This window comes from Tetrao urogallus (assembly GCF_951394365.1).
Source record: "Tetrao urogallus genome assembly, chromosome: 1".
NCBI lineage: Eukaryota > Metazoa > Chordata > Aves > Galliformes > Phasianidae > Tetrao > Tetrao urogallus.
The window spans coordinates 172,055,924-172,074,761 of record NC_136813.1 but is presented as its reverse complement, the minus strand read 5'-3'; the positions used below and the strand labels follow the sequence as shown (position 1 = coordinate 172,074,761).

The window sequence follows — 18,838 nt, the reverse complement described above, 5'->3', positions numbered from 1 at the left end:
TACTTGTAATTGCTGCTTTTTTGCAGATATGTACGAATTAACTCTTGGTGGTGTTCAGGGAATAAACCATTAGAATAAGTTGTTTGCAACTCGAGCTGTGATACTGGTGAAGACCAACATTCACTACTGCCCTTGGCAGGATGAAGTTGCAGTCAGCAGATAAAATGATTGAATTGCTTCTGCTAGTCAGATGTGGGCATGTAGTGTTTTGAGAAACAAGCAAAAGAATGAAATTATGCTTATGCTTAATGTTAGTATAGCTTGATACCCACTCTTTAGGTATTTATAAGCAGTGATGACATCTCTTTTTGTCTTCTCCAGACTGAGCAGGCCCAGATCTCTCAGCCTTTCCTCAAAAGGGAAATGCTCCAGACTTCTAATATTTTGCCAGAGCAAAACTAGCAGAGGAATCTAGTTTTCCACTTGATAAAAGTGGAGAATAAAATAAAATAAAGGAAGCTTTATTCTCTTCTCAACTATGATGCTAAAGAGTTAAAAATACTTAGTGTCTTAAGAGGCTGAAGATAGAAACTAGTAATAATGCAGTTAATTGAGTGTCCTGTTTATCTTAGATAACAAGGTCCTTTTGACTCTGATTAAGTGGACTTTTCTGCTTTTTTTTTTTTTTTTCAGACACATTGGACATGTTGGTTGGGATCCAAACACAGGTTTTGATGTAAGTAATCTTAGTGTGTTGTTCAAGCTACTGAATGATGGAAGGCTGTAAGGGCTTTGTAATGCAAATTGTGGAGATAGGCATCAAATAATTTAACTGCACATCAAAATAATTACACTTCTGTAATAAGGCACTCCAAAAATGCCTCCTATTTGTTTCCATGGAAACTACAAGAGATGCAGAGAACACAATAACATTACAGGTTTTTTTCCTCACTACAAGGATATTGTAGAAACTTCTCTGTCAAGCTCCTAAATGTATCTGACTTGCAGGTGAACAACTTGGACCCAGAACTGAAAAACTTGTTTGATCTATGTGGAATTTCAGAGGCTCAACTGAAAGACAAAGAAACTTCCAAGGCCATATATGATTTCATTGAAAAAACAGGAGGTGTGGAGGCAGTTAAAAATGAACTGCGCAGACAAGGTAGGCTTTCTTTTATTTCCATACAAAACTTTGTATGGTGTTTTTTACCCTAGGGACTTAAATAGAAGCTGTTGATTAGAAACCTGATTATTTTTTTTTTCTTTGAACTTCATATTGCCTCAGATGTATTGGGTTTTGTGTTTCTTTAAGCCATACTCCATGTAAAAATGTCCGTGTGTGACCCACGAGAGTACTTTCTCCTTAAGGGTAGGAGTGGTACCTATGTCACCTAAATAATGGCTTGTAACAGTGACTGCATGCGTATTTCATACAGGGGTTTCATACTGCAAAAGTTGCACGTTTGTTTATAATTTTGATCTTTATAAATTTAAACTTTAGAAGCAATATTCTTGTTGTCAGTTATAGTAGAAGTACATGAGAGGTGTGTGTGGTGCCAAGCATGTCTGCCCTGCCAGCACCGCAAAAGACAGAGACCTGTTATTTAAGGTAAAACGTGTAAGCTTTTGAGCAGGAGGATCTGATTTCACTTTCTGACGCAAGGAAATTCTGAAATAAGCTTTTTCTTTCCTAGTCTTCGTATGTGGTCTCAGCTGATGCATTATCTACTACATAGATATATGTAGTATAGCAAGTTAATCTGAATATTAGGCTGTCAGTATAGAAGTTATAAATACTTGCCTACAACACTTCTCAGGAAAAACAGAAAATGGAAATAATAATGTCATTGAAATGATAGCAGTCTGGATAAATAATTTACGTAGCAGAATAGTTAAAAGTTCAGGGTACAGTGACTTTGTTACATTTATTTCTAGGGCCCCCACGTTGGAGTGGTATGTACTTGAGCTGGAATCTGAGTATATGCTTTGAAATATTCGTGCTGCTGTGTGATTTCTTTCCTGGATGAGAAACGTTAATCCGCATCTTTTTGACTGCAGTGCTATAAATTATGATCACAATGTTGTACATAAATTGCAAGCAAAATTTCAATTACAATCTTTTTCAGCAACAAATCTTCAATTTCTTTATACAATCTTAACTCTATTAAATTAATTCTATTAAAATATGTACAAAGTTCTTGATCCCAACCTGCTCATCTTGAGATTCGATTGAGAGGACTTGGCTTGGAGTCTTGTAACTAGTTTGAAATACTTCTAAAATGCCATTTTTGTTGTGTCTATTCAGGTTATGTCCACTTGCATGTATACAACTGAAAGAAATGCTGACTCACCTTTAACATGCATGATAATAATCTGCCTCTGTGCTTTTTGATAGAGGTAGATAAAAATACTCCGGTGGTTTTATCTGATTACGTAATATGTAGACTTGACTGACGTTTGAAGTGGTTTTTTCTCAACTGAAACACATTTTCCTATTTCACTGCAAGAATTTCTGTGCTTAACTACTCACGCCACCAGGATGCTGTGCAGAGAGTTGCTGACACTTTGTTCTGCTGAGACAGAACTTTCTCTAGTTCTGATATTGATTGTTTGGTTTGGATTTTCTGGGGGCAGTACTGTCAGCAGAAGATTTTACAGACTTCCATGTTAACAGCCATGTAGCATTTATAAAAACTAAGTTGTTCTGTTTTGCTTCTCTCATCTGTTTGGGGGGAAGGGAGAGAGGATGAGGTCATGGTGCTCCCTCCTTGCTACTCCTCCCTCTTCACTTCAGTTGAGCCCAGGCAAGCCTTCAGGAAACAAAGCAAAACTTCCTGTGGAACTGTGTTTCCACGATTGGGAGGTGGCATATTGCTTTAGATGTGATGTAAGCGAGATCTTTTGCCACAGGAAAACTTGAGCTGTGAATTCAAAATCTGCAGGCACCACAGGCTGAAGCATGGCTGTGTTGCGCATCGTTTGTGAGTTGCAGAGAAACTCTCTGTAGTGCTTGCAGAGTAAGTTGTGTTTGAAAATACTGCCCTCCGATGGCCAGAAAGGAAGCTACAGTCAGGATAACAAAAAAGGGGAAGGCAGTGTCTTTTGTTTATTTTGTTTTTAAATCAAGAACGTTGGCAGTATTTCTCTTGTATAATAAATACAGTTCGAGAGGAGATTTTTCTCCTTGCTGTGTCTTTTTTTAGGGGATGGGAAGTATAGAGAAGTTTGTGGAATTTGGGACATAATGTGTGAATTTAGAGTGGATAAGTCTGTGAGATGAGCAGGGAAGGAGGGATGAGCACTAAGGCCACCAGTGCCTCGCACTCCTTCAAAATTCCCTTTTTGGGCCTTTGCTCTCTGTACTGCAATGCAGGCAGGCTGTTCTGTTCTCTGAGCATGTAACAGGACAGAAGAAGTAAAGAAGCATCATCTAAGAATAATACCCTTTTATGCTATCAGGCATATAGAATCATAGAATCATAGAATCACTAAGGTTGGAAAAGACCTAAAAGATCACCCAGTCCAACCGTTCACCTATTCCCAATAGCTCCTACTAAACCATGTCCCTCAACACAACATCCAGTCTTTCCTTGAACACCCCCAGGCTCGGTGATTCCACCACCTCCCTGGGCAGTCCATTCCAGTGCCTGACCACCCTTTCTGAAAAGTAATACTTCCTCATGTCCAGCCTGAATTTCCCCTGGCGTAGCTTGAAACCATTCCCCCTGGTCCTATCACTAATGACACGAGAGAAGAGGCCGACCCCCAGCTCACTACAACCTCCCTTCAGGAAGTTATAGAGAGCAATGAGGTCTCCCCTGAGCCTCCTCTTCTCCAGGCTGAACATTCCCAGCTCCTTCAGCCTCTCCTCATATGGCCTGTGTTCCAGACCCCTCACCAGCTTCGTTGCCCTTCTTTGAACACGTTCCAGGGCCTCAATATCTTTCTTGCAGTGAGGGGCCCAAAACTGGACACAGTACTCGAGGTGCGGCCTGACGAGTGCTGAATATAGGGGAACAATCACCTCTCTGCTCCTGCTTGCAACACTGTTTCTGATGCAAGCCAGGATGCCATTGGCCTTCTTGGCCACCTGGGCACACTGTCGGCTCATGTTCAGCCGAGCATCAATCAATACCCCCAGGTCCATTTCCTCTACGCAGTCCTCCAGCCACACCGCCCCAAGCCTGTAGCGTCGCCTGGGGTTGTTGTGGCCGAAGTGCAGGACCCGGCATTTGGCCTTGTTGAAACTCATCCCATTGGCTCCAGCCCAGCTCTCCAGCCTGTCCAGATCCCTCTGTAGGGCGTCGCTACCCCCAGGCAGATCCACGCTTCCAGCCAATTTGGTGTCATCTGCGAATTTACTGAGGGTGCACTCGATGCCCTCATCGAGGTCATCTATAAAGATATTGAAGAGGACAGGCCCCAGCACCGACCCCTGCGGAACACCACTCACGACCGGTCGCCAGCTGGATTTGACTCCATTCACCACCACTCTCTGCGCCCGGCCCTCCAGCCAGCTCCTTACCCAGCCAAGAGTGTACCCATCCAAGCCTCTGACTGCCAGCTTCTGCAGGAGAATGCTGTGGGAGACAGTGTCAAAGGCTTTGCTGAAGTCTAGGTAGACCACATCAACAGCCTTTCCTTCATCCACCAGATGGGTCACTAGATCATAGAAGGAGATCAGGTTGGTCAAACAGGACCTGCCCTTCATGAACCCATGCTGGCTAGGCCTGATCCCCCGGTCACCCTGCACATGCCGCATGATCTCCCTCAAGACGATCTGCTCCATAACCTTCCCTGGCACCGAGGTCAGGCTGACAGGCCTGTAGTTCCCCGGATCCTCCTTACGACCTTTCTTATAAATGGGAGTCACATTGGCAAGCCTCCAGTCATCTGGGACCTCACCAGTCAACAAGGAGCGCTGACAGATGATGGAAAGTGGCTCGGCTATCACCTCCGCCAGTTCCCTCAGCACTCTTGGGTGGATCTCATCTGGCCCCATCGACTTGTGACAGTCCAGCTGGAGCAGTAGGTCTCTGACTGTTTCTTTCAGAATCGCAGGGGGGTTAGTGTGCTCCCCGGCCGAGATTACCAGGTCAGAGAGAGGGGTATCCTGAGGATAACTGGTCTGACTTTTAAAGACAGACGTAAAGAAGGCATTCAGAACCTCCGCCTTTTCCTTATCCTCAGTGGTCACATTCCCAGCCTCGTCCAGCAAAGAGTGGATATTCTCCTTTGTCCTCCTCTTACTGTTAATGTATTTATAAAAGAGTTTCTTATTCCTTTTCACACCAGCAGCTAGGTTAAATTCAAGCTGGGCTTTTGCCTTTCTGATTTCACCTCTACACATCCTAACAACTTCCCTGTATTCATTTTGAGTGGCCTGTCCCTCTTTCCACAGGCGGTAGATTCTCTTTTTCTCCCGGAGCCTCAGGAATAGCTCCCTATTCATCCACGCCGGTCTTCTTCCCCGCCAGCTCATTTTGCAGCTCAGGGGGACTGCCTGCTCCTGCGCCCATATAAAATCAAATGAGAACTTCTTAATAATCCAGGTGCTGTCTTATGACTCAGTGGTAATGGGCAGCAACCACAACTTACATTACCACAATGGTAACCTGGTAATGACTTGATGGAAGAGGAAATAAAGCTGTTATTTAAAATGCCATTAGCAAAGCAAGCGCATTTGAAGGGCACATGATATAGAAGTGATGCTCTGTGTTGAAGTAGCCCTGTATTACTTTCTAAAGTCCCTGCCACAAAGATGTTGCTGAAACTAATTTTGAATAAAGGGACAAAGAGTTTATTTACAGAGGTTTTGAACTTTTGGGAGGGAGTGGGAGGATTTCATATCATTCACTCATATTTTTCAAGCCTATGGCTCACTGCATCTGCTATTGACAAATAAAGATTGAGCAAAAGTATATTTGCCACTGGTTGCCAGTTTTTTCAAGGTCAGTTTGTCCATATACCCAGAATTCTCATACAGTTAGAGAACTACAAAAAAGATTGTTCTCAGATGATAGTTTGGTAGCTTAAAATGTAAAAAAAAAAGTCTCTAAAGAGCCATCATGTTACATTACTTCATTGCTACAAAGTAAGAGAAACTCACATTGTTAGGATAGTATTACTAAATGAGTATTAGATCATTTAGTTACTTTGCTCTTAAAAATAGGCTTATTTGCCAACCTGTAGATGGTGGCAGAAAAGAAGATAACTCTTAGTAGTTGTAAAGGTACCTTTGTTACGGTGAAGCAGTCAATGGAGAGCTTTGCAATAGCTTCTCTATCCTGTTGCCTGCAAGAGGAAACTGCTTCATTAAATTGAAGTTTTGCCCTGACCTGTCACCTTGAACTTGAAATGCTGTATCAACAGTACTGCCTCACTGTTTGTCTTTGTAGAGGCTGCCACGTGGTGCTTAAGGATATGAAGGCATGCTGTTAAACATAGTAATGCAGTATGTTCATCTTTGTGTCCCACCTATTCCTAATTGTAGTGCATTCATATTTTTTAAAGCTTCATCTTCCAGTAGCAAAAACTTTGCATCTTATTCCCTAAACAAATAATGAATTGTTTGTAAAGTGGAAATCCTGTATTCATTTTAAGTGTGTTTTATAAAACCCGTTCCCCTTGTCTTCTGTCCTCAACATTATCTCACAGTATTGTTTTGAGTTTTTTTTCTACATCCTTTAGTGGGGAATTGAAACCTTGACTTTCAAGTGCACTTGAACCGTGAAGGATATTCCTAGCATAGTACCAAACGAAAATGAATGACCTGGATAGTATAGTGACTTCAGTCTTTTTCTGTATTGCACTTGCTCCCTGCAGTGTTACTGCTTTTACAAGAGTTTACAAAATAAATGACAGAGATGAGCTTTGTTCAACTTAATTTGGATTCATGTAAGCACAGCTTATATTCAGTGATCTTCAGCTTAATCCAGGGTTGGTAAAACTTGTACGTGCACAGAGATCCTTGCAAAAACCAAGTCAAACCCTTTTTTCCTTCTTTTGCCAGTCTCTGGAGGACTTGAGAATACTAAGTAACGCAATTGTTAAATTATCTTCTGTTTCAGCTCCACCGCCACCGCCGCCATGCAGAGGAGGACCCCCTCCGCCGCCACCACCACCTCCCCACAGCTCGGGCCCTCCTCCTCCCCCTGCTAGAGGCCGAGGGGCACCACCGCCACCTCCCTCAAGAGCCCCGATAACGGCACCTCCACCCCCGCCTCCATCTAGACCAGGTGCCGCCGTGCCCCCGCCTCCCCCCAACAGGATGTATCCTCCTCCACCGCCGGTGCATTCATCCTCTGCGCCACCCGGTCCTCCTCCGCCACCGCCACCACCGGTCAGCGGGTCGTCTGCTCCCCCACCACCACCTCCTCCTCCGCCGCCTCCTGGTCCTCCTCCACCTCCAGGCCTTCCTTCAGAGGTTGATCACCAGCTTCCAGTTCCTGCAGGAAACAAAGCGGCGCTCTTAGATCAAATCAGAGAAGGAGCCCAGTTAAAGAAAGTAGAACAGAACAGTCGACCGGTGTCTTGCTCAGGAAGAGATGCGTTGTTAGACCAGATAAGACAGGGGATACAGCTCAAATCTGTAAGTAAGCATTTCTCATTTAAGTCCCCTGGGACTTGCAGATGGCTGCAGTACTGCAATATGAATAATGACTTTTGGCCGTTTTTGAAATGATGCTTTAAACAATACTACTGTATAAATGATTAGAAAGTGAATTTACTATGAATGAGTACTGATGCATGAAATTATTCTTGTTTAGAAATTTCTCACTTTTCAGTAAAGCTTGAGGCATACAGTAATGTTTGATGCCACAGTGTCATGGCTGTGAAGAACTTTTGCAGGAACTGTCAAAGATTGGTGATGTCATGAATACTTCAGTCAAATCTTCTACACATCTGCAGAGGATGAGTTAGGCAGTAACAGTACTGGAAGGCAAACACTAGATGTTGTTTTTGTAGTACTTCAATATTGACTGACTAAACATAGTATGGTAAAAGAATATAATTAAACTTCATATTTCGAGGTACATTTTTAACTTATAAAATAAATTGTAGTTTCAGTCGTCTTTGTGGCTGATAGTGAACTCATTGATTTTATAAGGTTTTTTGAGAAGCACACAGATTCTGTTTTTGCTAATAGTATCAATCTAACGAGTCTCTTCTTCCAAGGTATCTGATGGCCAAGAGAGTGCACCACCTACACCTGCACCCACCTCAGGAATTGTGGGTGCATTAATGGAAGTTATGCAGAAAAGGAGCAAAGCCATTCATTCTTCAGGTAAGCCTGATGGAATTCTTCTCACTTCTGGGCATCGGGTTTTCAAGTGTTAACATCTCTACTGAAGACCAAATTTGGGGAAAAGGTATGGGTTTCCAGCATGCAGTTAATTACAGAATGCTCTAGGCAGACCACTGCTGATGGTTTGAGTGAGTGCTTTGTGCTACTTTCAGTTACTGGTATATGGTAGCCTTCACTTACATTGACTTTACAATTACTAATCAAAGTTAGGGTCCTATATAAAAAAAAATAATTCTTACAGCTGAGATTCTTTTGGAGTTACCTGAAATACTTTCCCAAAACGTTTTGAAAAGGTTTCTCACAATGTGTTTGTAGAAGCCAGGGCTGTTGCAGAAAGTTACACTTAAAACTGTGGCTTGCTGTGTGCTTCGGATGCCACCTGCTGGGTAACAAGCAGATAACTCATGTCACTTGACCAGTCCCATTCTAGTACTGAATCGCTTTTTCAATCTTTAGTGCTTGGAAAACATAAGGCTGGAAGATGATTTGCACTTCTTGTAATACCAGTTTGTAGTAAATGCAGTTCAGTAGCTGCGGTGCAGCCATTGAGGTGCATCTCTTCCCTTTGAACTTTGCTACATGTTTTTCTTTAGAGGTGGCATTAGTACCAGATCTTCCCTTGCAGTCTGTGTACCATTTGACCATTAAATGTAGTTCAGTGGTTTGGTGCCCAGTGTTGCAATCTGCATGGGTTCTTCACGCTAATTAAATCCTGGAAAGGTGCTACATACACCATTTCCTGGAAGGGAAAATGCTCTTGCCAAACAAATCACTTTATATCATTATAAATTTGCAGCATGCGAAAACTATGAATGGAAGGCTGGATAAAGGTAACAAATCTGACGTTGAAGTTGAAGTTGTGCATTACACAATTTAGAATATTCCAGTCACCACAACAGTCCCAAGCTCACAGAAATATTTTTATCTGCTTGTACAGTAGACAGATGATATCCTGTTACAGAAGAACCCTGAGATAGCGGTTCTTAGGTTCTAGAAATTAATCTGTCTTAAGTTTAAAATTCAATCTGGAACAAGCTGGCTGGCTCTCGTGTTCTCTGAAAAGGAGTAATAGAGTGTGCAGTGAGAATTTGACTATTTCCTCTTACATCCCAAAACAATATTTTTTTCCTACAGAAAGGATAAACATTTAACTTTCATCCATTATCAGTCCAAACTGAATGCCACGTCTAGCAACCTTGAAATATTATATGAGCAAATGTCTTGACCTCCTCAAACTGCTTGTTCTTTTGTCAGAAGGCTCTGGGAACAGTCAATAGCACTTTCGTAATGAGAATTTGATGCATGCAAGCATCTTGTTTTTCCTGTTTTTTAGATGAAGACGAGGATGAAGATGATGAAGAAGACTTTGAAGATGATGATGAATGGGATGATTGATCATATATTATATTATATATATATTTTTTAAGGTGAATGATATACTAAACACTACTTTCTGTCTATGGATTCTGTAAAATTATTATGTAAATGTTCTACCAATTTGCTGTATATTTTTGTTGCCTTTTGCTTTTTTATTAATCTGTGCAATACCTCATTTAATCTGTAAAGGTTTGTCATAATCCTCTACAAAGCTACTCCCTGTTAATGTGTGCAAGTTTACACCTGAATGATCATGTACATGTGAATACTTTCCATTCCATCAGTAAGGGAGTTTAAATGTAACATGTGAGACTGACAAAAACCTTAATGTAATTTAGTTATAATGCAAGAAGGAAAACACTATTTTCATACCCTACTTTTTCTGTATCTAAATTTTCTTATTAAAACCTAGTATAGCACTATGTTCTTTAAGTGATGCAGCTCTTAGTTTATTTAGCCCCTTCATTTCAAATGCAATGCTACTTGAATGTTGAGGCTGTTTTAATACTATTGCATGGTTTCAGATACATCACAACGTTGCAGTTCAAATCTTAGCAGTATACTTTTCGTAAAACAGAATCACCACAGTGCACAGCTAGTTGTGAAGATTGCCTTGCCATAACTGTAGCAATACTGACTGCTGTTGAATAGCAGGAGTAGTTGAATGCTTTAATTAGGGAACTCTCCATCAGAATTAAACAGGATGGCTTTATGTTGTGATACAGGCATCTTTGATGCAGACCGGTTCAGTCCTTTTTTTTCCTAGTTCTTGACTTTCCAGAATGAAGAAATGCAGATTCCTGGGGGCTGTACTGAAGGCTTGCAATTGCTACAGTTTGATTTATTTTTAAAATCATTTTTATGTGGTTTTCAAGCTGAAGGGCTGCGTTTAATGCTTGCTTCAATAATGTTTAATTACTTTTAAAAATTTGTAGGGCATTGGTGTACTAATAAAGTAAACATAAGCGGGATTACTTTGCAGTCTTTGTGTTATGGTACATGGCAAATACTGAAACACCAGTCCTACGTGCAAAAAGTTGGAAAGCCATTAACTCACAGCATATGGTTTGATGGCATACTGGAACTCCATGGCAGTATTCTGTTTTCATACGTTGGCTTTAAGACCAAGGGTTGTGGTGAAAGTCAAGACCCCTACTCACAGGAGTTGTGTTTGAATAAGTGGACAAAAAATGGGATTCTTACTTCACAGCTTGAACATTTATACGTTGTACTTTGTAGTGCAGTAAATATCAGCATATCTGCCTATTATAAAACACTAATCTTTGCTAAGTGGGTATTTAATATTTGCAGCATTAATTACTGTACCTACTGTAATTTTCAGGTAGAATTTTTTTTTTTTAAATATACATCTGACACAGAATGTTTAGTTAAGTCAGTCATATTTGGAACATAGTTAATGCATAGTGTCTTGGGTCCTTGACTGTAGTCAAGGTATCAGACTCAATTTAAGTTATCAGAATTGTATTGACTGAAACCCAGTGACGACTTGATGTTGGCGGGCTGGACCTGCATGATATGGCTTGGATTTCTAACCCAGTGATAGCCTAGTCTCTAGTGAATTAATTTAGTCATATGAGAAGAAAGGAAAGTTGCTTAAAAGTAGTGGGAGAAGTAAGGTTGTAGTTAAATTATTCAGAGGATGCTAACTTCCTTCTGAGAGTAATTTAAGCACATAACATGAGGAAAAAAAAATCCAAGTGGTCTGATTTTCTTGCAGTAGCTTTCTCATTGCCCTCTGCTGCTGGAAACACTTTCTACTAGCTTTGCTGCTCTAGTGGCTTGAGTGTTGGATCAGGTGCAAGCGCAGCCACAGGTAGCTAATGGCAGTGGAGTTAAGAACCTGTGTAGGAGGAAAGTACTTGTATGGCTTTTATATAACTTCTGGCACTGCTCCTTCATTGTTCTAACTGCATATAGGGCATTTTAAATTAAGCGGATGAGGCCTGGAGGATTTCCTAACATGCTACTTACTAGACATGTTTAGCTGTTATGTTCCCAGAGCTGGAATTTATGTAATATAGTTGGTAATTAAGCGTCACAGTTCATTGATCAATTTTCTCTTCCAGGTTTTGGGAGCTCTGAAGTTACGTTACTGAGTAAAACTTTAATTTGTAGATACTGGCCAAAGAAAGCTTTTGGTTTTTCATTTCCTTTTCTTCATACGAAAATACACTCACATTCTGTGGTGTCCAGGTTAATATTTACTTTAAAATAGTGTATGCACATGAAAATTTCAGGCATAAACACTGCAGTTGCAGTTAAGTTAGTCATAACTGCATGCTTCAGCACTCTGCTACTCGCACTGTGAGCAGAAGATAACATTTCACGATGCTGGTGCATTGTTGCTAAACATTGTAATGAAGGCCTCTCTTATATATATTCCAATTAAATGACTGTCCAGATAGCCTTAGCAATTAACAAACTAGCATGAGGCTTTGTATTTCAACACTCTATGTGCATAGACAATTTCAGCTAGCACTTGTATGTATGGAATCCGTAAGAACTTCTCAATCATTCAGTTCTCCATTTATCAAACTGAAATTTTTAGTATGTGAATTTTTGAAATGTACAGTGAATAGGATGTTGCACTGGTGGCAATTCATCATGGAGCATAATAAAATTAATTTGACCCAACTAGTGTAAAACTGTGTGGTTTGTAAGTGCTAATTGTGGCACAGCTTTTAAAATAGATGTGCATCTTGCTCATACGCTTCACAAGTGGCTTGGGTTGCCTCGTCACGTTCACAAAGCAATGAATAGTGACTGTCAAATTGCGGTAGTTTTGGCGTCTGGAAAGTTGGATTGTGCTAGTGAGTAAACAATGAACAAGAATGTGACACCTTCTGCTCCTGGCAGATCTCACAGCTGCTCACAGCTCCTCTGGAAGCAGCTACTGCTGGGGGAGCGCAATAATACAGCGACATTTCAAGGTCAAACAAACTTGGCTTTGTTAATCCAGCATGAGTACTAACTGGTTAACTCTTCTCAGTGTTGTGACTGTGACTTACAAGGTTTTTACAGATGTAAATCCTGGTCTAGTATGCTGCAGTGCTTGGGCTCGGGGTGCTTCAGCCTGCTTCCTCTCCTAAAGCACCTGATGGGCACCTGGCATTTCACGTTTTTTGTCTGGTGTGTGCTGTATTCTGAAGCTTATTGCTGCTCTGATGTTCAGCCTGTAAGCGGAGAGCAATTTGAAACTGTTACTTCTATATTAACTCAACACTTTCTGATTTTCTCTTCTCTCGGTAAACAAACTTTAAAAATGCTTTTGAAAAGAGGCTGTTATTTTTTTTAATGGTCTTATTTGACAGTGGTTTACTTTCCTAAGTGAGACGTAGGTGAAGAGGAAAAAGGAGATGCTCTTTTGTTTTTAAAGCTGTTACTGATCCATTGCAACTGCCTCTATCTAATCGTTAGAGGAATTCCTGGTCTAATTAAAGCTCCTGAAGCTCAAGTACAGCGATAAGCAGCTTTATTTATAGAAAAGTGTAAATGGGGTAGAGAGCTTAGACGATATCAAACCTCTCTGCAAAGGACCAGCGCTGTCCTCTCGCACTGCGGTGGGAACGCCTCTTGCTCTGTGCTTTATCTATTGCCTAAGGTTTTCTTGTGAGCAAGAAGGGCAGAGCAATGTGAACCTTTCTCTACTGTTTGAAAGTGTGAAAATGTCTACAGTTAGGGAGGAAGCTTTGTATCAACAAACTGTTACAACACATCTAGTTTTTGCTCAAAAAAATAAACTGTTAGTTGGAACTCACAGATTTGGAAGTGTGAACACACTGAGAGAATGTTAAAATAGCGTCATTGTGTCAGTATTAAAATCATTTTTTGACAAATTTCGTTTTGTGCTGAATTTCACAGTATTTGCAAAGCAAAATGTAGAGTGATTTATGAGAGCAGTGATTTATCCAGTATTCAGGTTCATACTCTGTAGTTTTGGCTAATATTTGCAGGACAGGTAATTCTAAACACCTTTATACTTACTCTCAATGGAGAAGCTTGATATTTTGCATTTATTTTGTCATCTTTATTAGTGCTGGCAAACATGCATGCTTAAGGACTGTTTTGCTGGTGCTCTGAGTTTTCAGTATCTTTGAGTGTAACTCCTAAGCTGTTATTTTGTTGTTTTTCCGTCCATGAACATTAATTGTTTCTTCTGAGTTTGTTATTCAAGCAGTACGTGTTTAAACTTGTTACTTGAAGATTAAATGGGGAAGGTTTTTATGTTTTTATATGTGCAGGCTGAGGGACACAATAGTACCTAAGTTTAAAGCTTGACCATAGGAAATACAATGCTTGTATCGCATATCAGACATGAAGCGTTTGCTTAAATGCAGTTGGCAGGCACTCACAGTCAGCAGTTGGCTCTTCTGAATGTTGATGCTAAAAACCAGGCAACTACTGGAACAGCTGAGCTGGATTTGAAGCCCTCTGTTGAGAATTGGCCCTTTCCTGGATGGTCAGGGTACCAGGTACACAGACTGCTCGAATGCTTGTGTCTTTTCCTTAACTCCTCACCCCCGTTTCACTGGATAATGAAAGCTGTGTGATTTTCTGGTAAGAATGGCCCTTTGAATGAAAACAGTGCCTGTTGGATCGAGGCAAGAAATACCCTTGGCATGTGTAGTCCTTTGTCAGGGTTATGCCTGTTGAATTGTCAGTGGAGAATGTCTTTTTGTGTTCAAAATGAAATGGAAAAAGCGGTTTAGACCCAGTTGACATTTAGCACAGAATGCTTTTTTTTGTTTTTAGTCTCTGGAGGATGATTTCAGGAGATTCAGGTTGGAAAAATTTCTTCTCCAGAAGAATGGTCAGGCACTGTAATGGGCTGCCATGGGAGATGGAGTCACTGACACTGGAGGCGTTCAAGAAGCATTTAGATGTGGTACCAAGGAACGTGGGTTAGTGGGAAATATTGGTGGTGGTAGGTGGACAATTGGACTGGATGATCTTGGAGGTCTTTTCCAAGCTTGGTGATTCTGTTGTTTGTGTTAGGACAAAAGGCGTTGTGCCCAAAGCAGAAAATATACTGGCTATATACGTTCTCTTTCAAGGAGTGCATCAAGACTTAAGTTTTTACCTGCAGGTGCTGGAAAACCCCAGTCCTTGCAGTAGGCATTACTGAAACTTAGTTATTTTCCCCAAGATGTTTAAGGGTACTTCTGGAGACCAACTGACCTACTCTGATATCAATTACATCAAACACTGGTTGTGCCTGAATTTGGCATTTTAAACCATGTCGATAGTGGAGTATCTGATATGAAAACAAATGTGAGGGCTGCTCCAAAAGTAGTGCTTCCTGTTTTATAGTGTTGGCCCACAACATCAGAGGAAGATACTGTTGGTACAGCAGTAGAGGTTGAACTTTTCCACCAGTATTGTGTGATGTTTTGTTGCCGTGTGACAGATGGCAGCAGAGGGGCAGTCTGGCAGAATGGTGTCTGATGTGGTAGAAGTGCATATGAAGCAAGAACGTGTTGCTGAATTCCTCTGTGTGGAAAAAATGGCACCCACTGACACTCATTGGCACTGAATGTGGTGACCAGACTGTAGAAGAGAGCACAGTGAGGCAGTGGGTGGTGTATTTCAGCAGTTGTAACAGTGATGTGAAAGACAAGCCCCTTCTGGACAGCCATGTACGAAGAGCACCTCAATCAGCTCATCCACGAGAATTGGCTAATGGTGATGACTGCATTGAAAAAGAGTGTTTTGTAGCTGAGAATTTGCTCTCAATATAGCACTCAAATAGTATTACTATGCTCTTTGCCTCTGTTGTACTTTCCATAGAAGTGAAGAGGAGGCATTACTTTCAGTGACCCACCAAAATTGGTGCCAAGATCACATGAAAGAGAAAATACGACCACGTATTCTGATGTTGTGTGCTTTTGAAATGAAGATAATACTGATTAGTGCTCAGCATCACATCCAAGTCCTGTTATGTAACGTATTGCTCCATTCACGTGTGAATCAATATAATTCTTGGATGGCGAGTATAATATATGGTCACCAGGCCTTAAACAAAGAACACATCTTTAGATATTTCCAGATGACCTTTCAAAAACTGGCATCCATATCTGAAAGGCATACTGTGGTTTAGAGAGGGGAGGGAACTAGTGATTTTCTTGGCAGAAGGTCTCCATGCATGCTCTCTGTTCTTAGAAAAGTATTTGAACATAGCACGTTATGCTGGTGATGTGTTCCTTGGCCAGATGATGATCTGTCACATGTGGGTTACTGCTTATGGTGGAGAGAATTCGTAATGGTTTATAATGAATATATTAACTTAGTTCTTCATGAATTACTTCGATTTTAATACAAACTATGGGATAAAGCAGAATTCTTATCAGGCTAGGAATAAAGGGAAGTTGCCAAAAAAAATTAAGTCCTCAGGAAGATGCCTGGGAAGCAGGCACAACCCTACTGTGTTTTAGTGATTAAAACTGAACTAAATATATTCACTATACATAGTGTTCAGAGATCTGAAAAAAATAATTAAAAATGACTACAAGTCTGCAGAAAGAGCAATAGAGTCCAGCAGAGCAAGACAAATGTTGTATAAAACCAGTCTGTAGTTTTTAAAAATGATTCTTTTTGTGGTACAATGTTTTCTGTGCTGACCTTGCAGGATCCAGGATGCTCTTGTGTCTCCCGCTGAGCTGGTGTCTCCTGCCCAGATAATTCAGTTATTTTTTCTGGCAGATACCCTGTCATGTCTCAGCTCTTACTGCTCTCAGTCACTGTGGTCTTCACTATGAATGTGTTACTCCTTATAGGACATGTTTCCTAACCTCATCTCAAAAGTAGGACACTTGTCTGAAAAACATCTTTAGTAGTCCACAACATGCAGCTACTGCAATACGTGAGCTGTTTCAAAGCAAACGGAAGTCATCTTGGTGTGGATTCCTATTGAAGGAAAAATGGTTTTATCTACATAATTATCTGAAGAGGTATTTAATGACCAGTAGAGAAAGCACTGTGTTGGTGAGAAACATGAGAGATTGCTGGCTGGTAAGAGGATAGCTTTAGTCTGAGGTGTATTTTTCAAGGAGTCAATGTGAAAAGGATCTCTGCTGCCACAGAAAATAAAAGAAGAGCATATACTAGGACCTTTCTTTGCTGGGCACATTGTCTGCCTCATCGTGTGCTGACTCTAGGCTTTGGAGCACAGGAGCCTCTCACATGGATGTCGGGCAGTGACGGTCATTGTCACTGTTCTAGTGGGGAATCTGCCTCAGTCAAGCCACCTGTCCAGTCTAGAGGTGGTATCTGGATCTGAAGTTGACTTAGAGCAGCATTCCTTGTTCCTCATTACCACAGACCCTGGTTAATGAGGCAAATTCAGCTACACCACAGCACAAAATTTAGTGAGAGCTGTATTCTGCCAACATCCAAAGACTAGCCTCGTTGTGCTGTTACCTGTAAGCATAAGGTGTCTTATGTAACCAAATGATGTGGTTGGTGAAGTTGCTTTTCATGTTCTTTGTATTTTCACTATCAGAACAACCTTTCCATTAGACCTGAAGTTGAGGAGAACAAAAGAGATGCAATATAAGATCACAAACAGGAGGGGAATCAACTCTTTGAAAGGGTAGATAACAGCAGGACAAGGGGAAATGGTTTTAAGTTGGGGAGGGAAGATTTAGGTTGGATGTCAGGGAGAAGTTCTTTACAGAGAGAGTGGTGAGGTGCTGGAACAGGCTGCCCAGAGAGGTTGTGGATGCCCCGTCCCTGGAGGTGTTCAAGGCCAGGTTGGATGGGGCCCTGGGCAGCCTGGTCTAATATTAAATGGGGAGGTTGGTGGCCCTGCATGTGGCAGGGGGTTGGAGATTCACGATCCTTGAGGTCCCTTCCAACCCTGGCCATTCTGTGATTCTGTGAATTGCCTAGGTCTTGCACTACTGTTGGATGCTGAAATCCATAACTGACTTAGCTCTAGGTGTGTTACCTGAAGCCAAATCTCAACCCAGCCTTCTCTGTGCCTCAGTGACACTTCTGCATAAGGGTGGTGACAGCCCATCAAAGGTAATGTAGCATGTATCGCAGTGTGGTTTAGAGAGGCTTCGGAGTTCATCTGGTCCAACTGCTCTGCTCAAGCAAGGCAGCATTAGAACAAGGTGCAGCAGTCCAAAGAAGGGACATTTAAAGTATTTTATACGCCTTGTTCAAATTTAATTCTCTCTGTTCACAAAACAAAAATGCCTGATTTTCAGATGCCATTTTTAAGCGTTCAAAAAAATGCAAAATCCTCGCCACCTGAATCACAGCCACATCCCAGAGTTAATCTGAGCAGTTTGGTTGTTTGTGGGTGTAAATGCTGGGTCATACTCTGCTGTTGCATTAAACAGTGCTTTTAAATATAATCTCCTGTGCGATTACAGCATTGGAAACCCAGCTGCAGCATGCAGTTCTCTATGGATTTAGCTTTAATAAACTGCATACGAAAGATGTGAGTTGGAATAGCATTTGGAACTTAAAGAGCAGCTGCTAATCCTGTGGAATACAAGTGAAATGCCCTCCCCAGGTTCAGCAGCACATCCCATCACAGCAGGTCCTGTCAGGAGAACCTCACTGTGACAGACAGTGTCAGGAGCTTAACAGATCAGAACATCGAGTCCTGGCTGCTGAGCTGCCCCATGTCCAGGAGGGCTGCCTGTGTGAGCTGCAGCAGCTCTCCCCTATCAGGTGGCCACAGAGCTCTGCCTGTGTAATGCAGCAGGCTTTGCTGCTGGTTGGCCGTGAGCAGCCACGCGTTTCCTCCCGAAGATGTAAGAAGCATCTAATTTTGCAGGTGTGAGTTGTATAATCACAAGGAATGGGTCAGTGCATTGAATTGCACATCTGCAAGACCAAAGAGTGCAGCAGTGCAATTGCCACGCTTCTAGAAAGCTCAGGAGCTCTGAAGACTTGAAGCACAGAAGGCATTCTGTTTATGGCTCTGTGTTTTGCTGGCTTCTGTGGGTTTTGCCCTACTGTCTCATCTGCCTCTACCACTGTGGTTTGAAATGGGCCATCCTGTTTTCATCATGGTGCACATTAAAGCTCTGACTTAATTTGAGGAAGGGCAGCCAATAGCTTTGAAGTGTGTGATAGTATTTTTGCTGCTGGTTGACATTCACACTACATCATCAGCCATGCAGACCATCGTGGCACGTTAAGAGATACTGTTGCTAGTTGTGGTTGAAGTCAGATTGC

General features: G+C 41.6%; 1 protein-coding gene across 1 annotated transcript in view; it reads left to right on the top strand.

Annotated features, from left to right (window-relative positions):
- Positions 1–9,643, top strand: part of WASL (WASP like actin nucleation promoting factor) — a gene marked incomplete at both ends in the record, with an annotated part of 48,974 nt that extends 39,331 nt beyond the window's left edge. Inside the window, 5 exons of the mRNA XM_079542661.1 lie at positions 634–676; positions 949–1,102; positions 7,011–7,531; positions 8,119–8,227; positions 9,582–9,643. Of these exons, the coding sequence (XP_079398787.1) occupies positions 634–676; positions 949–1,102; positions 7,011–7,531; positions 8,119–8,227; positions 9,582–9,643 (889 nt within the window). The remainder of the gene's footprint in view (positions 1–633; positions 677–948; positions 1,103–7,010; positions 7,532–8,118; positions 8,228–9,581) is intronic.
- Between the last annotated feature and the right edge of the window lie 9,195 nt (positions 9,644–18,838).